At 46.8% G+C, this 25,951-nt stretch overlaps 1 protein-coding gene across 7 annotated transcripts in view; it reads left to right on the top strand.

The window, feature by feature from the left end:
• The window catches only part of PPP2R3A (protein phosphatase 2 regulatory subunit B''alpha), a 137,624-nt gene extending 129,702 nt beyond the window's left edge, over window positions 1-7,922 (top strand). For 4 of the 7 annotated variants that reach the window (XM_037908572.2, XM_043521998.1, XM_037908571.2 and 1 more), the window contains one exon: window positions 7,014-7,912. In XM_037908572.2, the coding sequence (XP_037764500.1) occupies window positions 7,014-7,110 (97 nt within the window). In that variant the 3' untranslated portion in view covers window positions 7,111-7,912. Of the gene's footprint in view, window positions 1-7,013 lie in introns of all 7 variants that reach the window. The other 3 variants (XR_005226719.2, XM_043521999.1, XM_037908574.2) reach the window with 3 other exon arrangements.
• The last annotated feature ends 18,029 nt before the right edge of the window (window positions 7,923-25,951 follow it).

The following is a 25,951-nucleotide window of genomic DNA, read 5'->3' as shown; positions in this document are numbered from 1 at the left end:
ACACCAACATGCTTCACCACGATGGCATAGCTGCTTGCCTCAAATATCGACAAGACAATGGACAGCACTCAGATATCCACCTCAAATACATTGTATACTCATCCATTTCATCCTCACCCATAACAATTTAACACTCAACAACAAATACTTTGTCCAAACCATGGGAATAGCCATGGGTACTAGGATGGCTCCCCAATTATGCCTAACTCTTCCTTGGCCACCTTGAGGAAGAATTTCTGGACAAATGCACCACAAAATCAGTGATATACCTGTGATACTTAGATGATATTTTCATCCTCTTGACACATGGCTTAAACTCCCTCATAGATTTCTACCACAACTTCAGCAACCACCAGCCATCCATTAAACTCTCTGGAGCACTCCCACACTAGCATCAACTTCCTGGATACTGTGATCACCTTCAACAATGGAACCTTATAGACCAGAAGTTTTCCAAATAATCCAGCTCGTTCTGTATCAGTGACCTGTCCTTTTCATTATTTACCACTCCCACCATCTGTCTCTCATCTGCCGACTTTATCAGTGATGATTGTGTTTTCTTCCAGGTCATTGATAAAAAATATTAAATAGTATAGGGCCAAGAACCAATCCCTGTGGGACTCCACTAGAAACACACATGCTCGATGATGATTCTTCTTTTATGATTACATTTCGAGACCTGTCAGTTAGCCAGTTTTTAATCCATTTAATGTGTGCCCTATTCATTTTATAGCCATCTAATTTTTTAATCAAATTGTCACGTGATACCAAGTCAGCATCTTGCCCAGGTACAGATCATGCTGACAGGCCTATCATTATCTGGGTCATCCCATCTACCCTTTTTAAATTATGGTACATTAGCTTTCTTCCAGTCCTCTGGAACTTCTCCAGTGTTCCAAGATGTATTGAAAAGCAATATAATAATGCCAAGTGTGCATTGGACAGCTCTTTAAAACTCTTTATGCAAGTTGTATGGACCTGCTAATTTAAAAATAGCTATCTTTAATAACCGCTGTTTAACATCCTATTGAGTTACTTTTGGACTTGGTAAGTATTTCATCATCAGTTTTTTTCCCAAATATAGAACAGAAATATTTATTGAACACTTCAGTCTTTTCTACATTTTTAGTGACAATTCTACCATTTTCATCTAGTAATGGACCAATTTTGTTCCTTATATACTTGAAATACTTTTTGTCCTGAACTCTGCTCTCCATAGTGTCCTTTTGCTTCCCTTATCAATTTTCTACAATTCCTACTTTCTGATTTACATTCACTGCTATCAGCTTCCTCATTTTTCCATTTGTTGTGTGTGTAAGGTGGTTGTGAGGTGATTTTTTGTTTGTTTTATGGCTGCTTTCATATCCCCTCAACACCAGAACAAAGGGATTGATTCCAGAGTCAAGCCAGGTCAAGTTCTTCGTCAACTGGAGGGAAATTCTGCTTAGACTGCTAGAGAATTCAGTCTTAGACATCTATGAGAGTGGTTACTCCTAGATCCAGCCATCTGTCCTAACAGCTCCTGCAACTGGAACTAGTACCCTTGAGGTGAAATATTGCTATCTGTCACTGAATCATCAGAACAGAGACCAACTCATGCAGTCATTGGCAGGGTGGGGCACACTACCATATATCACCTACTCCATTATTTCTAGGCTCTGAAAGGTCATCCTTACTAATGTGATCTCAGCTCAAACCAATGCTGTAGATCAGGGGCAGGCAAACTTCTTGGCCAGAGGGCCATATCGGGTTTCCAAAATTGTATGGAGTGCTGGTTAGGGGAGGCTGTCTCCCTGCAAACAGCCAGGCATAGTCCAGCCCCCATACAACCCCCGCTTCTCGCCCTCTGATGGCTCCCCCAGGACTCCTGCCCCATCCAACCCCCCTGTTCCCTGATGCCCCCCCCCCCCCCAGGACTCTTGCCCCATCCACCATCCCCTGCTCCCTGTCCCTGACCACCCCCAGACCCCCCACGCCTGACTGGCCCCTGCTGTCCCATCCAACCCCCCCCTCATTCCTGACTGCCCCATCCAACCACCCCTTCTCCCTGTCCCCTGACTGCCCCCCGGGACCCCTGCCCTCTGACTGCCCTGAACCCTATTCACACTCCCGCCCCCACCCTCAAACTCCCTTGCCCTCTATCCAACCCCCCCGGCCCCCTTACCTCACTGCCTGGAGCACCGGTGGCTGGCGGCGCTACAGCTGCGCTGCCCGGCCGCCCAGAGCATTGTACTGGCAGCGCAGTGTGCTGAGGGGGAGGGGCCTGGGGCTAGCCTCCTGGGCCAGGCCGGATGTGGCCCGCGGGCCGTAGTTTACCCACCTCTGCTGTAGATAGAAGATGTAGCTGCCCAACATTTGGAGAATAGAAGTGGTAAAAAGTAACCTGCCCCCTTTTTTTCCTTCATGAGAATGCCTCCATGGAGCCCCACTGTAGCAGACTAGCCGGTAATGCTTTCCAAAAGCAGGATGGGTGAGGAACTGTGTTATATAAATGTTTAGAACATCAAATTGCCCAAACTCAGCTCACTCTAGAACAGGGGTTCCCAAACTAGGGGCGCCGCTTGTTCAGGGAAAGCCCCTGGCGGGCCGGGCCGGTTTGTTTACCTGCCGCATCTGTAGGTTTGGCCGATCGCAGCTCCCAGTGGCTTCGGTTCACCGCTCCAGGGCTGTGGGAAGCGGCGGCCAGCACGTTCCGCGCCGCTTCCTGCGGCTCCCGTTGGCTGAGGGCGGCGAACCACAGCCAGTGGGAGCTGCGATCAGCTGAACCTGCGGACGCAGCAGGTAAACAAACCAGCCTGGCCCGCCAGGGGCTTTCCCTGAACAAGCAGCATCCCTAGTTTGGGAACCACTGCTCTAGAAAGTAGTGACTAAAAGTAGAGACCTAGCTCCATGTAGTTGCCCTGCAGACCTCAAGTAAAGTCACACTCCACAGATGTCTAGTGGAGGTCACACTAGCATGCCCAGAGAATCTCAGACTGGTTATACACATGATCCCATTAACTCTGACAGGGTCTCCTCCTGAGCTTTGTTTAAGGCGTGACAAAAGAACATGTTGCTATTAACCCCAGACCCCTGAGAAAGGGCATTCCTTGGCCAGTTCTTTCTACGTAGCAAGAAACACTGACTAAGGCAGGGGTGGGCAAACTTTTTGGCCTGAGGGCCACATCTGGGTATAGAAATTGTATGGCAGACCATGAATGCTGACGAAATTGGGGTTGGGGTGCAGGAGAGGGCTCTGGCATGGGGTGCAGGCTCCAGGTGGGGCCAGAAATGAGGAGTTCAGGGTGCAGGAGGGGGCTGGGGATGAGAGGTTTGGGGTGCAGGCTCTGGGCAGTGCTTACCTCAAGCAGCTCCTGGAAGCAGCAGCACATCCTCCCTCTGGCTCCTACACAGAGGTGTGGCCAGGCATCTCTGCACACTGCCCTGGCCACAGGTGCTGCCCCTTCAGCTCCCATTGGCCACAGTCCTGGCCAATGGGAGCTGCAAGGGCAGTACTTGGGGCGGGGGCATCATGCAGAGTGGAGCCAGAGGAGGGGGACCATGCTGCTGCTTCTGGGAGCCGCACAGAGCAGCCCCCAACCCAGCTCCCTGGCTGGAGCGCCAGAGCAGGGCAAGCCCCAGACCCCGCTCCCCAGCTGGAGCTTGAGGGCCGGATTAAAATGGCTGGTGGGCCAGATGTGGCCTGCAGGCCGTAGTTTGCCCATCCCTGGACTAAGGACTATCCTCCTGTCTTTTGAGAGACAGAAACCAGCTCCCAAAAGGTGCCAGCCATTCTATCAGCGTTAAGACATACATAGACTAGAGAGTAGATTTCTCTTTGCTGATTCTCAACCAGAGTTTGGAAGAGGAGGTCAGATGTCTGTTGGAGGGTGTGCATTGCCTCCTCTGAAGATGAGGCGCAGTGAGATGTGTAGGCAAGGATAAAGCAAGCGAGCTATAACCACTGCCATGTTGTTAGCTTGTAAGCTCTTTGGGGCAGGGACTGTCTTTGTGCTCTGTGTTTTTACAGCGTCTCGCACACTGGGGCTCCTGGTCCATGACTGGGGCTCCTAAATGCTAAATAATAATAATAACTTGAACCCCGGGGACAGCATCTTGTACGGGGATGGTTGCTGTCCAGTATGAACTTGAGGTACTTCCTGTGCTTCTGCCTGGTCAAGATGTGGCAGTGTGTATCTCACAGGGTAAGTGCTGTGAACCAGGCCCAATGGTTTAGAGTGAAAAATACATCCCTTAGGGACTCCATGCACAATTTTACACTTTTGTGATTATGTTTCATTTGTAGAGATCCGGAGTGGGGTGTGGGCCAGCATTTTTCTTGGGGTTTAGACAGCTGCACAGGTAGTTCTGGTAAAGTCAAACCTCCCCTTTCACCAATCTCCCTAAGAAAGATCCCTGAAAAAGGGGAGGTAGAAGGGAGATTGGGTTTTGTCTTGGCCCCGAACTGCAGAGCATAGAACAGTTTGGAAATCACTATAACCCACTGGACCAAGAAGAGAGCCTGCCATGCTTGGAAATGGCGGCACACACGGTTTGAGACGGCGTAGCTTCCAGTGTTGCTGTTTGAGGCTTTCCTCCAGAGGTCAAAGCAGCTAAACTGGAGGAAGAACTCTGCTGAGATCTACGTTATTTCCCGGATGACTCGACTTCCTATCTCAATCCACATCTCACTCAGAGGATGGCTGAGGGCCAACATGAAGCGGGGCTGTTTCTCAGTAGATGATGGGCCTAGAGCAAGCAGCCTAAGTTGTTGTGTGCGCCACAATCAGCTCCTCGAATACCTCATCTGCTTGTGAATTAAAAAGGTCAGACCCCTTACAGGGGCCAGCCAGAGCCTTGGCCTGGGCTTCAGCAGAAATTCCAGAATGGCATAGCCAGCCCAGTCCACCCAGGGAAGCAGCAAAGGCGAGAGCTCTCACCTCAGCATGCCAGATTTCAAAGAATGCCTTGAGTGAGTGTTGCTAGCCCTTCCTTAAACATTTTAGCTTCTGAAATGAACTGTGAATGATAGGACTTTCATCCAGAGCAGACAGCCCTATGGCATCAAGGTTTCTTGATTCTGCCAGGCAGATGAAGAGGAAGTGGACGCTACCTACCTTGGAACTCAGAAGGGGAGCTGGCAGAAGAGATTGAGTCCCTCCCTAGGTCCCTGATACAAAGCATCTGGCTCCTGAGGGAAAGACACAACCAAGGCAGGCTCCAGTGAGCCCTCACATACTGGAAGGACAGCTCTGATCTTTTGAATTTCTCAGACAGCAGAGCTTAGGAGACATTTTTGGGAGGGCAGCCTAGCATGTTGCCCTCCTGATGATTATCTCCCAAAACATGCAAGGGAAGGAAAAGAGGCTAGGCTTTTGTGAGCTCGGAGAAGGGCAGGGATTGAAGTTTTTCCATCCCCTTCATCCCTCTCCCAGCAAGTGCAGGGGAAACTGGGGAATCCAGAAAGGAAGGCCAAAGTACTTAGCAGGCGCTTTCCCTTGTTGTGTTTTTGGATGTTCCCCTTGGAGATCTTACTCTTTTTCCTATCCTTTGCAGACAATTCAGCCAAGTGTGAGATAGGACCAGTAACCCCAGTGAAGGCACATGGGGCAGTCTGGTAGCTGTGAGAGGCTGACAGGTGCATGTGACTCCCATGGGGTTCCTGTGCTGGCTGAGTTACTAATGGGGTGATCAGCGTAGGAAGTGCTGAATGCCATCCTCTTAGTTCCATGCCATCAAGCTTGACACGAAGGCACTATCTGGTGGTGCTATACACAGTGTGGAACAACACGCAGGCAGCCATGTGGTTGCTGCCAAAAGATCTCTGTTCTAAAATTTCCTTGGTGTCAGGGATTGCTTCTGTCACTGAAGAGATCCACGATCATGGGGAGAATTTACACTGCATGGCACCCTGGGCTGTTTTAAAGAGGATGCAGAAACTTCAGGCAGAACCTCCAAGGACCCAAAGGAGTCTCCTTATGGGTAGGACTAGGAAGGTCTGATGGCGCTCCCCCTGCTAACCGTGATATCGACCAGCTGGACCATAAAGCAGGTCTACCATAGTGCCTCCTTTTAGAGCTAAGGGACTTTTCAGAGCCACTGAGCTCTAATACTAGGAGCTGGATGCTGAGGCTTCCAACTGTTTGAGAATGGGACATGATGGTGTGATTGGTTGAGAGAATTGTCTCAGATCTCAGCATTTTAGTGGGCCTCAAAGCATCACTTAAGCCAAGACTCTCCTGAGGCTCGGGGGAGTTTCTGAGCGAGTCAAAGCCAAGACTTCCTCCATAAGAAGGGTCCGCAGCCTGGCCAGATAGTCTTACACGGCCAGATAAATTTCCCTATAACCTGAAGGCAGGTGAACCCTATCACCATCCGTGCTAAGAGGAGCACACCTGTTGAAACCAGAATGGGAGCACTGAAAAAGTAACTACATTAGAACAGAAGTGTTTTTAATTGAATAAAAATCCTAAAACTAAACTCTATTTCACAAAATAGAAATCTTCACACGGAGGAGGGGTTCCTCACTGCTTCAGCAGAGAGAGGAGCTGGGGACTGCTAGAGAGGGTGAGATTATTCCTAAACTTGGCTCCAGGGTGAAAAGGAGTGGAATGTCAGGCACATGTCCCCAACTATTACCACTAAAAAAATAAGATTCTCTGACCACAGGCACATAACTGACAGCAGTGCTCTGTGTAGAGACACACACAGGAGAACCATAGTCACAATTTTCCTGTGCTGCAATTTAAAGGACATCACTTGATTTTAACAAGAAAAATGGGTTCATATTTAAGTCTTCCCCAAACATCCCTCTGTGCTATTGCATCTTTATTTTACAATTTTGATCTCTTGGTGGGTGGGATTGCAAAAATCAACAGTATCAACTGTAAAAGTTTAAGTAATAGAACTGCAGATAGCAATTAAAATGCAGCGTAAAAGTTCAGATACTTTTGTATCTGAAAACATTAGATTTTTACAACCAAAGTAAACATGTAGAAACATTTTTTGACAGTATCATTGTTCTCTCATTGCAGATCATTTGAAGAGGACTATGAAACAGACGAACTTTTAACTCCCCCTGAAACTGGAGACAAGTTGGACAAACTGGTTATCTCAGACCTTTCATCATAGAAAAATGGAAGACATGTAACTAGTATCTGTCAATATTTAAGTGGCGAGTGGTCGGTTCTTAGACACTTAGGGATTTTTTTAAAAATCCTTCCTTGAAGCAAAGTGCTTTATTTTATACACTGTAATTCAAGATCCTTTTTTTCTTCATATGTGTAACTGCAAGAAGGTAATTTCTATAAAAAGGCTTTTTGCAAATTGTTATTGTGCATGCTCATTAAATATGGTGACTGCACTTTGTTTCCTTCTTGTCTTGCCATACAAATTCTGTGAAGTCTCCATGTGCAATAATGGTCTAACATCTAATGCTTAAACATAATAAAACTGCATGCAACTTGCACAGTAGTCATTACCAGATTAATTCAAGGCAGTCATTTCTGTATTAGTTATTCTGTACCCCTTAACTTTACCAGGCTGACAAATTAACTCAGCTGAAACGAACATCTAAAGAGTTCCATCAAGCCTCATCTACTAAGTTCTCTCTTTTTTAAAGTGTCAAAATGTCCTGTTCATTCTGGAAACAGAAAATATCCCCAAACACAACACACAAATTAAGGTGCCCTCTTGTGCTTTACACTGTAAGCTCTTCAAACACTTATTTGTTAAGCATATTTTACTCACTGTACAGGGCAATGTCCTCAGACAAAAAAACCCACATGAAGACAGAATTCAGGTTTAGCACCTATCTTTGCACTTTCTCTCATGGATAGGAGCAACTCCCTGCAAATACCGACAATGCTACTGTACTGTCCTCCTTGAAACTCTTCTCTGCTGTGATGCCTATAAAAAACTCAACAATGATTAGGGAGTGATGTGCTATGGAGTGCTGCTTCTCATGCTGACATAAATTATCTCCATTTCCTAATGCTCCCCCCATCTGTTTTATTCAAGTGTCATCTATAATCTTAGACTTATATTGTAAACTACAGACATATGGCAAAATCTGTCACTGCCCTTCAAGTGTCTAGCTCAATGAGGCCCAGGCCTTTAGGTACTACTGCAATGCCTATAATTAATTAATAAATAAATAATAATAAGATTGAGTGTACATGAGTAATTTAGGTTAAACCATTGCAGAGCTGTGCTAATGATCCCCAGAGCATGCATTACAACCTGAAGAAATTCAGAGTTAAGGATAACCTCAAAATATCCAAACATGTTAAGGTATGGAAATGTACAGTAAAGGTACCTAAACAACCTTAACTCTGCCCTCTAGCGATACTGTGCAACAATCATGAATTTATTAGTAACGTATCTTCTCATGGGACTGAGGCCACATCTCCCCTTACCAAAGATTACCATCATCTTCGTTCATCGGCTCCTCTCTACCTCCTGATAGCATAGGGACACCATATTTCCTACGGACAATTTGCCTTCATTCCTACTGGGACAAACAGAAGACAGTAGCCATCTCTGCTAAGGACAGCCTGTGGCCTCAGTCCCATTGGGAGCAATGGGGAATGGTGGCCATTTGAGAAGAGGGAAACTTCTTGAGAGCTGTGCTTAACTTGTAATGAAAGAGATGCCAGGGCTCAAGCAGTTACGAGCTGGGGCTCAAGCAATTTTTTTTATTTTCAAAACTGACATGGGAAGCCCAGAGGTGACAGGGCCATGAACTGCCGGGCTTAGCCCTGGCACAAATTAAGCACTGCTTGACAGTCTTTCCAGGTAAGAAGATTTGATACACCAATCACTGCTGAAGAAAAAAATCTCAGTTATGCAGAATTATGGTTAAAAAAAAAACTTAGCCTTAATCCTGAATAGTTATTTTCAAAAATTGCCTCTTTTACCAGACCTATTCAACAGGGCAAAAGGAGGGAGAGAGAAATGAGGCTGTGTGTACACAGAGGAACGTTGGGAGGTAAGGAAGAAGGAAAATCTGCGCAAAAGGGATAGGGCAGGATGGAAAACTAGGTGTGGGTAGGGGGAGCATGTGAAGCACAGATGGGAGGGGAATACTGGGGTGTACACTCTGGCTGCTTTGTGCTGCTGAGATGATACAAAGCTGCTGTCAGCTAATGCCAGAATGCCCTGGGTGCTTTGAACTGGTCCACAGCAGCATGAAGCAGCCACAGTGTTCCAATGAAGCCCTGGTAAGTTAGAAAAGATTGATACTGCATATCTTCAAATCACTTGGAACTATTTGATGATAATTAAGGCTACGTTTTAGTCATGGGTATTTTTAATAAAAGTCATGGACAGGTCACAGGCAGTAAACAAAAATTCACAGCCCATGACCTGTCCGTGACTTTTACTATATACCCCTGACTAAATCTTGCAGGGGGGGGAGGACTGCCCAGGGGTGCTGTGGGCACTGGGGAAGGGCAGCCCAGGTGCTGGAGGGGGTGCAGACGGCAGCGCATCGCCTAGGTACCCTGCTGGGAGGGGGGGGGGGAAGGTTGACAGGACTGGCAGTCTCCCTCCCTGGCTCCGCATGTCCCCCTCTCCAGCTGCAGCAAAGTTTGGGTGTGGGAGGGGGCAGGGGGTTGGAGCACAGGACAGGGTGAGGTGGGCTCTGGTCAATGCTTCCCTGGGGGTCTCCCTGAAATCAGCGACATCCCCTTCACTCAGCTCCTAGTGGGAAGCAAGGCCAGGCAGCTCTGAGTGCTGCTCCGCCCAGAGCGGCGGCTTCGCAGCTCCCAGTGTCCGAGAACTGCGGTCAATGGGATCTGCAGGGGCAGTGCCTGCAGGCAGAGGCAGCACACAGAGCTGCCTGGCCACGCCTCTGCCTAGGAGCTGAGCAAGGGGATATGTTGCCGCTTCTGGGGAGCCCCCTAGATAAGCACTGCTCAAAGCCCACCTCCATCTTGTGCCCCTCCCCCACCCCCTCCCACACCCAAACTCTGCTGCTGGTAGGGTGAGAGGGGTTGGCCCGAGTCTACCCTAGCAGCGGCTGGTGTGACTGGCGTAGGGGCAGCCCCTGAGCCAGTCGCACTGGCCACTGCAAAAGTCAGGCAGATCACGGAATCCGTGACTTCCATGACACACACTCAGCCTTAAAGATAATAAATGGAACCATTCTCTTTCTGTTCCTTTTTTTACCATTTATGTAAGACTTTTTTTTTAAGGGAATTCCCAGACAAACAAATGCATTAAATGGAGTTCAGGTTAAGTACATACTCTGCTAAGTTAAAGTAAAGGGATGTTATAATTAGCCCAAAATAAATGTTGTAAACTTGAAATTTGGAGAAAATTTGAATTTAAAAATAAATCCAACCCTATTAAGGAATGGGCCTACACCGTAAAGGCACCCAAACAGTCTTAACTCTGCCCTGTAACATGAGGGGGGAAATATTTTTAAAAATCTAGTGTCCTTAAAAATCAATAATTTGGGATCACAGACACTAACAAAAGGAGATGGCTGAAGGAGAAACTTTCAGCTGTGAAGAAAAACAGAAAAAAATTATGGTTAATCCTGAATATCTGTTTTCAAAAACAGCCCTTTGCACAAGAGCTACACGGAATTTACCTCTCTGCCAATTTCTGTGCAGATAATGCCTGTGCGGAGATTATCAGGGACAAAAGAGAGATCTGGCACAGGGTGCTAAATTTCTTAATTAAAAAGGGGTCTTTCAACTCATACTAATAAATGGCTTATTTGTCAGTTCTCTGAAAATTCATTTGATGCCACAAAAGTAAATCCTGTAATTCTGGGGGAGGATATACACATTGCAATTGTAACCCTTCTGCCACTCAGAGTTGGCAGTAACAAGGGCCACGTTCAGTATCTAGGGGTTCCTTTTCAACAATATGACACAAAACCAACTTGAGCCACCATTCAGTGATCTGGGACAATTACACACCACCCCCTGGGCACCTCTAAGAGGCAATACTTCCCCTCTCACAAGCACAGAGTCTGAGCATAGAAAAAAAAAAATTAATAAAAGGAGGGAAATAACACAGGATTAATTTGGGGAAAACACCACAAACAGGGTTTATAAAAATAAACCATGAGCAAAAGACCCACCACCAAGTAAGTTGGGCAGTGGCCTCTTCCTATTAGGTTCTTAAGTCCAGCAACCCAAAAGTCCCTTTAATGTGACCATCCCTCCTAGGCACCCTACTCACAGTTGCTGTCCTTGGACAGTGCAGACCAGTGTTCAGAGGTGTATCTGCAGAATTCACCTCCCACCCTGGATGGGGGGGGGGAGGGGTAAGGCGGCACCTTACTCACTCCGTTGCTCAGGCACTCACTTGCCACCCCTCTCTGTGGCGCTCTGCTCTGGCACTCTCCCCCAGTCACCCTGCTGGCCACTTGCCAAGACGTCTTCAGGACCCTCCACTTAACACAGCTCTCAGTGATTTCAGCCTCACCTGCAAGGTGGCAGCCTCACGCAACACGGACAAAGATTTTGGTGGCTGAGGAAGAGAATGCACAGCAGACAAGTGGAGAAGCTGTTCTCCCCAGCAGCCAGGACCTTTTCCTCACCTTGGAGCCAATACTCTGCCAGGGCCTATTGTTCCTGGACCCTGATGACGGAGAAGGCACCTCTGGTGAGTGCACATTGGTAACAGCACTTCAGGGGTTAAAAGCAATTGTGTTTAATGTTGGATTTGCCCTGAACGATTGGGATGCATTTGCAGCCAGTACAGCTTTAATGGAAAAGTCTGTTTATGTGTCTGGGGATGGAGCAGGACTCCTCCAGGGACATCTCCATGAAGCTCTCCTGGAGGTACTTTGAAAGCCTTTGCAGAAGGTTTCTGGGGAGGGCTGTTTTATTTCGTCCTCCACTGTAGGACACTTTACCGCGCCAAGCCAGTAGCAAGTGGTCTGGAATCATTGCAGCACAAAGCACAGCAGCGAATGGTCCTGGGTTTTGGTCACATTCATGCAACATTTGGTCTTTATCTTTCTGTGTCAGCCTCAGGAGAGTGATATCATTCATGGTCACCTGGTTGAAATAGGGGAAGTTTTGTAAAGGAACTGTAATCCCCTCTGTTTGGTGATCCCTGACACATTAGACCCTGGAAATACTGGGCTGTTTGCACTTGGCTAAAAGGGATCATCCTGGAGAATAGCCATGCTGGAGGCAGGGGTGTGCGGCACATCCACCCCAAAGCCGCAGCCGCCCTTTTAAATGGCAACCGCAGCCCCTCTTTTTAAACGCAGCCCTTCCTTTTAAATGGCAAACACAACCAGCATTGGTTGGTATGGGAAAGGAGGGCACTGCAGTTCGAAACCATTCCCACATGTTATGAACACGCAAGAAGCCAACCCCGCATACCCTTTTGCTTACCATGGCTGCCTACAAACTGAATTCTGTTGCCCAGCTGTGTGTGATGTGTCACCATACTGGCAGGCGCTCAATATAAAAGACAAAATGCGACCTTGTACCTAAAACACATGTGCTGTCTACTGTGAATTGTTTGATTCACTGTGAAAAGTCTCCCTTTTGTTCTCAGAAATATATCTTCTGTAAAGTGAACTCTTCCTTTTTTTCCCCCTGCAGCTGCAAATGTTTCTATGCTCCCCACATCAACTCCGTCCGTGAGGTTACCACAGATCAGAAGGCGAAAAAAACACACTCCTGATGATATGTTTTCAGAGCTCATGCAGTCCTCCCGCACTGATAGGGCACAGCTGAATGCATGGAGGCATTCAGTGGCAGAGGCCAGGAAAGCATACAGTGACCGTGATCATAACATGCAGGAGGAGATGCTGAGGCTAATGGGGGAGCAAACGGACATGATGAGGCGTCTGGTGGAGCTGCAGGAAAGGCAACTAGACTACAGACTCCTGCTGCAGCCACTGTTGAACCGCCTGCCCTCCTCGCCAAGTTCCATATCCTCCTCACCCAGATGCCCAAGAATACAGGGTGGGGAGTCTCCGGGCACCCTGCCACTCAACTCCAGGGGATGGCCCAAGCAACAGAAGGCTGTCATTCAAACAGCTTTGATTTGTAGTGTGGCTACAATAAGCAAAGTGGCCTTGTCCTTCCCTCCTCCCCCACCCCACTCTGTTATGAAACACTTTTGACACCCAGGCCTCCTTTTACTAGTCAGCATTGCCAGTGATCTCAAGGTTTTTTTTAATAAATAAACAGTGAATGGCTTCAGAACAATAGGGATTTTATTTCCTGTGCCAGCTGTGGTCGAAGGTGGGAGGGAGATTGACTTACAAGGAAGTACATTCACCAAAGGGGGCAGCTTTGCATCAAGCACAAACACATACAACTGTCACACCGTAGCCTGGTCAGTCATGAAATTGTTTTTCAAAGCCTCTCCGATGCTTTCTGAACAGCCCGGCATTCCGAAAGATGCGAGCATCATGCACCTTTCCCGACCATCCCACGCTGATGTTGGTGAAACGGCCCTTGTGATCCACCAGTGCTTGCAACACCATTGACAAGTACCCTTTGCTGTTTATGTACTCTTTGGCAAGGTAGTCTGGTGCTAAGATAGAGATAGATAGATTCCGTCTATCGCCCCACCATAGTTAGGGAACCCCATTGCAGCAAAGCCATCCACTATGCCCTGCACATTTCCCAGAACCACTACCCTTCTTAGCTGAAGGGTATTGATTGCCCTTGCTACTGGATCACAGCAGCCCCCGTGGTAGATTTGCCCACTCCAAATTGATTCCCGACTGACCAGTAGCAGTCAGGCATCGCAAGCTTCCACAGGGCTATCGCCACTCGCTTCTCAACTGTCAAGGCAGGTCTCAACTTGTTATTCCTGCGCTTCAGGGCAGGGGAAAGCAACTCACAAAGTTCCATGAAAGTGGCCTTACACATGCGAAAGTTTTGCAGCAACTGGGAATCATCCCATACCTGCAACACTATGCGGTCCTACCAGTCTGTGCTTGTTTGCCAGGCCCAGAATTGGTGTTCCACTGTATCAACATGCCCCAATGATATCCCAATTGCTACATCCCATGCTTTCAGGAATGTCTGTCCATGTCCTCCTCACAATCTTCCTTATGCTGGCGGCTCCTAGCTAGGCTCTGCACATACTACAGGATAATGTGTGAGGTGTTTGCAATGCTCACAAAAGCAGTGTACAGCTGAGCGGGCTCCATACTTGCTGTGCTATGACGTCTGCATGGATAACCCAGGAAAAAAGGCGTGAAACGATTGTTTGCCCTTGCTTCCAAGGAGGGAGGGAGAAGGGGAGACTAATGATATGTACCCAAAACCACCCATGACAATGTTTTTGCCCCATCAGGCATTGGGAGCTTAACCCAGAATTCCAATGGACAGCAGGGACTATGGGATAGCTACCAACAGTGCACCACTCTGTGAGTCGATGCTAGCCACGGTTTTGAGGATGCACTCCACCAACCTAATGCGCTTAGTGGGGACATGCATGATTGACTGTATAAAATCAGTTGCTAAAGATAGACTTCTATAAAATCAACCTAATTTCGTAGTGTAGAATGCCCTTAGACCTGGGTATTAGTAATTGCAGCTCCGTGGTATGTAACAAGACTCTCAGTTGAATCTAAATTAGCTCTATTACACAGTGGAGAGAGGATGGGTCAAATGGTGTCTGGGGCCCTTAGGTAAAGCCCAAACCACCAGTACCTGTCCCCACCCTCTCTCAACTCACTGGGCTTTGGAACCCAGGTCCCCTGTCTAGCGAGTACTGTTTAGTTGAGGGTGAGTCCCTCAATCAGGAAATGCCAAGTACAGTTCTGCTATCCTGGATGCACACTACAAGGATGACAACCCTTTATTACTCCTCCCCTATAACAAGGAGACTGGGAATCCAACACCAGCCAAGGTGGCCATTTGGGCAAGCAATCCCTTCATGCTGAGCACCTAGGCAGGGTGGGTGTGCCCATGCAAGTGAGATCAACTCCTGTAGTCCTCTTCAACAGCTCATCACTAGATGTCAAGGGAGAGCTCATTCAAACTCTTTGCTTACACACTTTTTACACACACAAAATTGAATCCTTGCTTTAAGTACAAAATTCCACTCAGCCTTCACTATGGAGTCATGACTTTCACCTCTATAATAAACAGTGATATACTGACATGCACTGTCTGAGCTGTTCAAAAATTTATGAATTTAATTTTTATTTAATTTAATTAATTTATTTATTTAATTTAATTAATTTAATTAAATTTAATTGCCACTGCTATTAAGATTTTGTACCTTGAGTGAGAGAAGCTTGTAATGCACAGTACTACTGATTCTCAAATTATTACATGGGTAGGGGAAACATCCGTGGACAGTATACAGATAAACATGGATCTTAATTTCTATTTCTGGTAGATTTCAGCTAAGGAAACAGTAGTGATTATTTTTTCTTCAAGTCCCATGATCACACCTAATTATAGTAATATTTGGCTTTTCTGTAGTGTTTTTTGCATTTACACCCCTTCACAAGCAGCAGCTAATCCTCAGAACCTCCCTATGCAGTTGTCTCCACTTTACAGAAGGGGAAACAGCAGCAGACAGGTTAAATAACTTGGTCAAGGCCCTCAATGAAATTAATGTAATTCTTCTGCCAGGTGGAGTCAGCAGCAACCAGGGCCGGGTTCAATATTAAGAGGTTCCCTTTCAACAATACAACACAGAACTGGCTCAAGCCCCCACCTAGTAACCTGGGAAAATTACACACTATCTGTGGGCGCCTGTAAGAGGCAATACTTCCCCCCTCGCAAGCACAGAGTCTGAGTGTAGAAAAGAAACTTAATGAAAGGAGGGACGTCACCTGATATTAATTCGGGAAAATGCCGCTAGCAGGATTCATAAACACAAAACCATGAGCAAAACACCCACCCCAGAGAACGCTGGACAGTGTCTTTCACCTCAGGTTCTTGAGTTCTACAACCAAAAGTTCCTTTACTGTGTCCCTCTCTGCTCCCTCACCACATTCCACTCACAGTGCTTGTCCTTGGTCAGTGAAGACCCAGAATTCAGAGGTGCATCTGTGTGAGTTCACCTCCCGCCCGGGGGAGAGGGAGGGAGAGAGAGAGAAAGCACCTTGCTTAATCCACCATCTAAGCACTTGCTCTGGGGTGTTGCCACCTCGCCAGCCATCCATTGCTCCATGGGCCGCCCTGCCAGCCGCCCGCCAGCTGCCCCACCTGCCGGCCGGCCCATTGGCCACTGTTCCACTCCGCTGGCTTCCTGCCAGCCACTCTGCTGCATTCTGTCACCTTCTGCTTCTCTACTGTAACCTCTGCAGGTCGGTCTCTTGAGGTTAAAATTTGGGTCCGTCTCCATCCACAATCCACAAAAATGGGCTGTGGATATCCATGGATTTTCAGAGCTCTACTTTCCAAGCAATTAGCCAATTTCACCCTGTTCCCTGACTGAAAACAAGTAGGGAACCAGAAATAAGCACTAATTTCATGAATGGCTCACCTGCAAACCTACAAATGACACGTGCATGCAAGTTACCAGCCCTGAATTCACTTCCTCTAGCCATTTCAATCTCACACATTTTTCCGTTTACTTTTGGTTTCTAAAGTTTCCTGCTCCTTTGCTCTGTTACCTTCCACAGGGCCAAAGCAATGAATGCTGAACACACAGAAATTACAGCACTATATGAATAAACTGAAAGCTAGCATGGCCACCAAGAGTACCATTGCAAGCAGCAGTTGGCTAGTTAGTTTCACTCTCACCACCAACACATATTGTTGTTGTTTTTGGGGTTTGCTTTCACAGATGCTGAGGTGCCACTCAGCTCGTAGTTGGGGAACTTCATTGCTGAAGCAGGCTGTCCAGAAATGCTGTCCCACAACAAGTGATTTCTGGTCTAGTGATCACTTAACAAAACAAAACACTCCTAATGGAGCCTTAATTAGCTCTATCTTTGAACAGTGGGGAGGGGCAGGTTAAACCATGCTTAGGACTCTTAGGTAGAGCCCCACCTCCCGGCAGGGACACCTGTCCCCACCCCCTCTTATCCTTCACAGGGATGTGGCATCCGAGGGTGACTCCCTCCATCAGGACCAGCTAAGCACAGTTCAGCTGCCCTTTACTCAGACAGTAAGGATAACATTTCATTACCCCTGCATTCAGCACTAAAGTGATTTGTAACCCAACACCAGCCAAAGTTGATCACTTTGGCAACACAGCTCTGTCTGCTGGATAACTAGGCAGCGTGGGTGTGTTCAGGTAAATACAGTGTGGTCCTGAAGCCTTTTCCCCTCCTCCACTAGCTGTCAGGGGAGAACTCATTCAGACCCTGCTTACATCAGTATCAGGACCTAGATTAAAATTCCCAGTTCCCAGCCCTGTGTTTCCAACCATTAGACTCAATGTCTCTTTAGTGATGGGAAGACATGCACTAGTTAATTTTCAGCTTACTGCTTCTGTCATGTTTTCCCCTTCCTCTGGTTGAAGGGGAAGACACATTTTAAATTGAAATAATGTTTTAAAACACTAATGAAACAAAACAATGGGCTGTTGTTAACATTTATCAAGTGCCAACAGGGAAGCTGGTGTAGAACTTTTTCATCAGTCAAGCACCAGTCTTTCCTAGAAAATGCACAGTAGCTAGCGGCTGAACTTTCATCTGCTTCACTTAATATTTCATTTAATGTGAAATATTGCTACATGAAAACCTAAGTCCGAAGATGCGGAATTCCTTCAACAGCTGCTTTGGGCTTTCCCAACAACACATAGATAGTAGTGTTTGGAGTTTCTCTCTCCAACTTACTGAAAAAATTACAAGGCAAGAAAAAAATTACAAAGCTTACTTGACTTGCAACATTGAGGCTCAAACAACAGAAAAAAATCTAATATCCCCTCTAAAATAGCCTGCCTTTCATAGAAGGTAAAGTGAAGAAGGATCAACATTTGAAGTATTACCAGTGCACTTGTGTCATAAATATGAAGGGAAGGGTAAACCCCTTTAAAATCCCTCCTGGCCAGAGGAAAAATCCTCTCACCTGTAAAGGGTTAAGAAACTAAAGGTAACCTCGCTGGCACCTGACCAAAATGACCAATGAGGAGACAAGATACTTTCAAAAGCTGGGAGGAGGGAGAGAAACAAAGGGTCTGTGTCTGTCTGTATGCTGCTTTTGCTGGGGACAGAACAGGAATGGAGTCTTAGAACTTTTAGTAAGTAATCTAGCTAGGTATGTGTTAGATTATGATTTCTTTAAATGGCTGAGAAAAGAACTGTGCTGAATAGAATGACTATCCCTGTCTGTGTGTCTTTTTTGTAACTTAAAGGTTTTGCCTAGAGGGATTCTCTATGTTTTGAATCTAATTACCCTGTAAGGTATCTACCATCCTGATTTTACAGAGGTGATTCCTTTACTTCTATTAAAAGTCTTCTTGTAAGAAAACTGAATGCTTTTTCATTGTTCTAAGATCCAAGGGTTTGGGTCTGTGGTCACCTATGCAAATTGGTGAGGATTTTTACCAAACCTTCCCCAGGAAGTGGGGTGCAAGGGTTGGGAGGATTTTGGGGGGAAAAGACGTGTCCAAACTACGTTTCCCAGTAAACCCAGTTAAAGTTTGGTGGTGGCAGTGGAAATTCCAAGGGCAAAGGGTAAAATTAATTTGTACCTTGGGGAAGTTTTAACCTAAGCTGGTAAAAGTAAGCTTAGGAGGTTTTCATGCAGGTCCCCACATCTGTACCCTAGAGTTCAGAGTGGGGGAGGAACCTTGACAACTTGTGAAAACATGTTCACAAGTATGGGAGTTTAACAAAGCTGAAGTCAGACAACCCTCAGTAAGCAGCCACCTTTCCAAGCTGTTCTGAAAGCACAGTCCATATGCCATGTAGAGTCCACAACTGCACAATTCTTGGGGGATTGACTTAGCCTAGCGCAGAAGAGCCTTGATCCCTAAATGGGGGTCCCTTGGTTGCTACCATAATGCAGATAACCAATGGAGCAAGAACAAATTTCACCTCCAACCTTCCTGGGTGTGGCTTTTCCCAGGGTTCCTTTGTGAGCTCAGAGAGCCATTCCCACCACCCTTATGAGCAGGTGGGACATCATCACATGCCTCAAGAAGGCAGCAAGCATTTCCCAGCAGGCTCAAAACTTGCAAAAAGGGTGAGGGGACTTTCAGGTGCACATTGGGAAAGTATGTACCAGCCTGGCAGAGAACCATGTCCAGGACATGCTGTTTGTTGCCTTCTCTCTGTGCAACCCTTTCAGCTCCCCAAGACCCACATGGCATTTCCAGAATCTCCTTTTTTGAAGCCATGCACCTGGCTGATTCTCCTAGGTGCCCTCAGGAGAAACCCAGTTTCACTGCACAAAAATGGGTCTGGTCAATGAGTCAGCCCAATTTCCCACTCACAGGGGAGCTATCATGCAGAAGTCCTCTCTGCAGAGGCAAAGGCACTCAAATCCCACCACGTTTCCTGCAGCCATAGCTAGGCACATCCCAAATCCACTAGGCTGGCCACTATTTTCCCTTCTATTTGTATAAGCATAGTAACCACCTCCTGCCTCCAAGAAGAACCCCATGATGCTGGCAACACATCTGCCACGTGTGAGACTCGGGGCCCTGGCAGGGTTTCTCCGCCCGCTTCTTCCGCAGTGGCGGCAGAGCGCTCCGGAGGCGAGAGACCCGTAGCTTGTGGCTGATGAAACGCCCTTTTCTGCCCAGTTGCCGTCAGGCTCCGCTTGCGCACGAGCGACTAACGGGCTTCATTCGGGGGGAGGGATAGCTCAGTGGTTTGAGCATTGGCCTGCTAAACCCAGCGTTGTGAGTTCAATCCTTGAGGGAGGCCATTTAGTGATCTGCGGCAAAAATTGGGGATTGGTCCTGCTTTGAGCAGGGGGTCGGACTAGATGACCCCTGAGGTCCCTTCCAACCCTGATATTCTATGATTCTATGATTATCAGAAACATGAAAGGAACAGAGTAGCCATGCATGACCCAACAAAGAACAGGACACCGGTGAGACTGAGAGGCAAGATTTTTTACTTCATGCTAAGTGGCACACAGTAGAGCCCTGCAGCGGCTCTACTTTGCTTTTTCATTGCTCTTCGAATTATGGGCATTGGAGGAAAGGCATAGAACAGACTCTTCCACAGTAGAAGGAAAGCATCTCCAAGGGAGCAGTGACCCAGGCTCCCATTGAACAGAAGAGAGGGGTCTTGCTGTTCTCAGAGGTGGCAAAAAGATCAATCTCTGGAATATGTTTTGGAGGACTTGAATGTCAGTTGTGGACGAAGTGTCTGCTGAGGGCATTGGCAGTGGTGTTCCAGATGCCTGGGAAGTAGACTGCTGAAATCTGGATGTGGGGGGCTATACACCAGTTCCAGAGTTTCATTGCTTTGGTGCACAAGGAGGGGGATCTTGCTCCTCCCTGCTTGTTGATGTAAAACATGCAGGACGTCATCCATCATGATGCTAATCATCTTGTCCCTGATGAGAGGCAAGAAATTGAGGCAAGCGTTCCTTATTGCCCTGAGCTCCAACAGGTTGATGTGAAGACTGGTTTCATGAGCTGTCCATCTGACCTGACCTGAACTGTCAGGGTGTTGAAGTGGGCTCTCTACCCTAAAAGGGATGTGGCAGTTGTTAGAGTCACTGATGGGGTTGGGTGACAGAAAGGGACACCCACACAGACATGGAATTGCTCCTTCCACCAGTTGAGAGAGTTCTTTATGTGCAAGGGGACTCCCACCTACCTGTCCCAGGTGTCCCTGGTCAGAGAATAGGCAGTTTTCAACCAACCTTGGGAACAGCAAAAGTGTAACCTTGCATGACTGGTCACAAAAGTGCAAGCTGCCGTATGGCCAAGAAGTTGAGGACAGTTCTTTATTGTGGTCCAAGGGCTTCCCTGAATTGTTCCAACCAGTCCTCATGGGGTCACAAATATGTCTAAAGGGACACATGCTCTGGGTGTCACTGTGTCCAAATACACAGTTATAACCCATATCCTTTGTACTAGTACAAGTGTGGATTTCTTTACATTCAGCTGTATGCCCAACTCTTGGAAGAGAGCTAGGGTCTTCTAGGTTGATAATATTGTCTCAAAAGGAACAGCTGAACTGTGGAAAGGACAGGAATAACTTCCTGCAGCTGGTAAGCCGCCACTACTCCTAGCACCTTTGAAAACACTCTTTGGGCCAAGATAGACCAAAGAAAAGCACTCGTCACTGGAAAAGATCTTGGCCTATGGTGAACTAGTATTTCCTGTGTGATGCATGTATAATATTATAGAAATAGGAGTCATGTAGATTGAGGGATGAAAACCAATCCCTTTCCTCTAGTGAAGGAATTATCATTGCTAGAGTCACCATCTTGAACTTTTGAGGCTTCACAAACTTGTTCAGCTCTCTTAGATCTAAAAATCACCCTCCAACTTCCATCCTCCTTTGGCACTAGGAGGTATTTTGAGTAGAACCCCATCCCTGTAAGAGGAAGGAACCAGTTCTATTGCTCTTACAAGGAAGAGAGAGTCCATCTCTTCTCTTAGTAGAAGCTCGTGAGAGGAGTGCCTGAAGAGAGACAAGGGTGGAAGGGAGGGAGTGACATAAACTGGATGGTATAGTCCGATGTTATGACCTTTAAGACCCATTGGTCCATGGTGATCTGCTCTCAAGCCTGGTGGAAATGGACAAGGCAGTCCCCAAAGGGTGGGAGATAGGCTAAAGGATGCAATTGTAAAGTCAGAGGAGTCGGAGGATTCACAGCCTCAACCAACCTATCAAAACTGCTGTTTAGGGGTGGTCATGGAGGGTGGTTGAGTGGCTCTCTTCCTTTGAAACTGGTCTCTCTCTGCAGGGGTTTCTGCACGTCTGTGGTACTCCAAGAACTGAGCAAGGTGTGATCTCTGGGCAGTCTGTGACCTGCTGAAACATTTCTTGTTCACAGGTGTGTAAATGCCCAAGGAACGTAAGGTAGCCCTGGAGTCCTTCAGGGTGTGAAGGGAGTCATTCATGGTCTCTGAGAAAAGCTTAGACCAAAGGGGAAGTCCTCTACAGTGTTCTGAATCTCTCTCTCAGAAACCCTGAAAGTTGAAGCCAAGATGTCCAGAGCACAGCTACCACCAGGGAGATGGATCTGGAAGCAGTGTCCACAGCTGTTAGGGATGTCTGGAGAGATGTTCTGGCCAATAGCTGACCCTCCGCAACTATGTATTGGAATTGCTTCCTGCAGTTGTGTGGCTGCTGTTCCATAAAAGCCATGAGATTATTGCAATTACAACTAGTCTACACTAGAAGCCCAACATCAGTGCAGCCGCACCATTGGTGAAGATGCTCTATGCTGATGGGAGAAAGCTCTCCCGTTGGCATAATAAATCCACCTCCACAAGAGGTGGTAGCTATGTCGGTGGGCACAGCACTGTCCACACCAGTACTTAGGTTGGTGAAACATATGTTGCTATGGCGGTGTGTGTGTGTGGGGGGGTGCTTATTCACAGACATAAGATATGGGGAACTAAGTGGTAGTGTAGACTTGGGATCAACAATTTATATTTGGCTATGACAGCCTGATCATGATCTGGAATTGCACAGTTCCGAACTAGTAACATTTTCATCCAAAGACATTCAGTGGCTTTTGGTCCTTGTCATAGGGAGTAGTTCTCAAAATGTGCTGCCTACCCTGTTCATTCACGACTATGGAGTTAGGTGGGGGACAGGAAAATAAAAAGTCAGAATCCTTAAGGAGCATGTAACACTTATTTGCCCTTTTGCACATTGGTGGAACAGTGACTGGCATCTACCATACCGTCTTAGCTGGATCCAGGAGATCCTCATTAATAGATAGCAACACTCTGGAGAGTGTTGCTGACTTCAAAATATCTAGCAACTTGTGCCGCAGATTTTTGACCTCCTCCAGAGGGATCTGTAGGATGTCAGGTAGCCTTCTAATAAGGTTCTGAAACTGCCTGAAGTTGTTGGCCGTGGAAGAAATAACTGCTTCGTCTGGTGATGATGAAATGGGAGTCTCAGAAATGACTTCCTCATATGCCCTAGCCTCCTGCTCTTGAAATGTCTCCTCCTGTCATGGATGGGTAGAGGAAGAATGTGAAACCCCGGTCTCTTTGAGGGATGGTACTGGTGGTCTGTTAAATTGCTGTTGATAGGCAGCCAATGGGTCCCAATATGGCCACTGTGGGGTCCATAAGGAAGCAAGGGTGGCATACAAGGTTGGTTCCACCATCGTTGATGACGTGCAAAGTCCTTCCTGCACAAAGGCGGAGTCCCAAAGGGGTATGTAGAAGAACACCTCAGAAATCGAGGAGACTGATTGGCAGTCCTCTTCCTCCACATGAGGGCAGCCAAGGAGATTGGAGGAAAGTCCTGTGACATGGAATGGCTACTCAGAGACTGAGGTTTCAGTACCAAAAGATGCTTGGTACCTGATAAGGGGGACTCTGGCTCTTCCAACACCAAGATGTCCCTCAAGTACAGGAACTCCTACTGTGCTGGAAAGGACGCTGGTACCAATGTCATAGCTGAGGTCATCATAGCTGGAGTCAGTGGTACCATGGTGGTAGGCTCACTGCAAGCATTGTAGATGTCAGTCTCCAATGCTTGCTCGATACCAAGGGTACCACTTGTACAGGCAACTTGAAAAGTATGCTGTTTTTAAAATCACAGTATCTTAAATCCATGCAATCAAAGTGAGCTTCAATAAAGAACAAACTACTTTAAGAACTATACATTTAAACAATGCTTGCAATTTAATCTGTATGTATTTTAACCTGCTTTTTATGTATAATTAGATGATGATTGCAGGAATTAGAGACTTAATAGCAAAGGTTCTGAAATTCATCAAAGAGGTAGCGTGGAGATCACTTGTGCTAGCATGGTTTTACCTTTGCTGTTTTACTTTGCATTGGTTTGTTTTTCAAATTAAAAGTAATTCATTCTACTGAGGGGTCATAGCATGGGGATTATTGATCACGTTCCCCTCGTGTTGTCCAAAAATCCTTTCCCTCAATGTCATTCAGATCACATTGCCCACATCTTTTAAGCCTGCAACTCTTCCCATTACCCTGGTCATCAAGGTCAAACTTCTCATTCACATGTTTAGGGACCTTGCTCATTTGAAACCTGATCTGTATCCGTGACTCAGTCTGCCGGGGCATTGCCCCACCATTGACTGATCCACAAATGTCAAAATGTCATCAGCCTCAACACCAATGATCAAATTCTGGGGGGAAAAGTAGGGGTTGGCCATAATGAATGGGGCCCTTAATGAATACGGATGGCCCTGGAGCCAGCAGGACTGAGGTGCCAGAGTATCCCATGGCAGACTCCTGTGCTAGCACTTTGATGCTGCAAAGCCGAACTCAGCTGCACTGAGACTGCCTTCTCCTCTCTGCCCCAATGCCTCCCTACCCTAAACTGCCCCCTTTTCCTTTACCTGTTAACTGCCACTTACTGACCCTCCTCCTCTCCAGCCCTCTCCCTGCCTATCCTTACTGCATAATCCCCCACCTTCTGCCCCTACCTCTAACACCCCCAACTCCCCTACCCATTACCCACTGCCCTCTGCCCTGCCTGCTCCCCTCATGTAACTTCCACTTGTGCACCTACCACAGCACCCCTTCTACCTGCAACTACCAGTTCTCTGTCCAATTTCCCCCTTGTGGATGCCAGGTCCCCTCTCCTCCCAATTCAACCAGTCTACAACCACCCCTCTGGCACCAGCTCGCCCAATTTCTCACCCCCTTTCCCTTCTCTTCCCCTCAGCCCCGTTGCTGGAGGAACGGTGGGAACTGATCTCTGTCAAGCAGCTGGCCAAGGCACTAGACAGCACCTATCACTTCTTGCCAGGATGCAGGGGCTTCTCCAGAGTGGGGTGTCGGAGCCTGGGATACATCAGTGAAGTACCAAGTCTGGATAAGAGGACCAGTTGTGATTGTGGACTCTTCCCTTATTGCACTCCAGCTCCCCCTACCATGGGGTGGCAGCACCTGCTGCTGCTGTTCTCCCAGTAGCTCCTGACCCTGCTGCTGGCCACAAAGGGAGAAGGCGGCCAAATCCCCCCCCCCAACTCTTTGAATAAATCAAAATCTGGGTAGTCCCTAAAAATAATGAGACCCAGCCCCTTCTTCCCCCTGCAATTCAAGCTCAGTTCAACATCTATCTTAGTTTCTTTCTCCTAATCCCACACATTCTTTTCCACACACTGTCCTTCCAGCGTGGAACATATTCACAATGTCCACTTATCAAGCCGCCATCCTTGCCTCATTTTAATCCCTCTTAAAACTCACTTTTGCCATATCAGCTACAAGGTGAAAAAACACTCAGAAGTTATTTATACGTAACAGAATTTCATGACCTGCAAATGCCCAAACTGCAAGTGTGCATATCAACTTATTACTTCATCTACCCTATTTGTCTCTCTCCCTCTTGGTGCCTTTCTACAATTAGATAAATGTAAGACCACTGCGGTCTTTTTTCTTTAGGTTTCTTTAAACATACTTTTGAAGTGTACATGAAGCATACTTTTGTTACCGTAAAAATAATAAATTGAAAGTCTAGCCAAACTAGATGCACTTGCAACTTTGACAAATTTGTTTATATATAAATAGTAGTTTGATGCATGGAAAATGTTTTAATGTGTCTATTCCTTGACAAAGGATTCTCTCTTGTATTCAGATGGTATGGATGTGAACACCACATTCATTTTGTATCACATGAACTGCACCTTTCCAAGAGAAATATTACACATCCCAGAAAAGGACAGACAAGTTACTGATCCAATTTTTGAAAAAAAGTTTTTGATCTTCCAATTTGTGCAGCATGCTCTCAGCTAAGAAGCAGCTTACATCAGAAATATCTTTGAAGATAGTGATCCTTCACCAGCTACATTTTGTTGCTGATGCAGTTCTAAAATTAGAGAATTTGAAGAAAGTTTGCAAGAGTAATGCATTACTGCAGAAACTCTGAGGCGAGAGAGAAAGAGCACACACTTACCAAATGCAGGGTAGCCCCAAGTGGTCTTATTTACAC

The sequence above is a fragment of the Chelonia mydas genome, chromosome 9 (genome assembly GCF_015237465.2).
Source record: "Chelonia mydas isolate rCheMyd1 chromosome 9, rCheMyd1.pri.v2, whole genome shotgun sequence".
In the NCBI taxonomy this organism is placed as follows: Eukaryota; Metazoa; Chordata; order Testudines; family Cheloniidae; genus Chelonia; species Chelonia mydas.
This window is presented reverse-complemented; position numbering and strand designations above follow the sequence as displayed.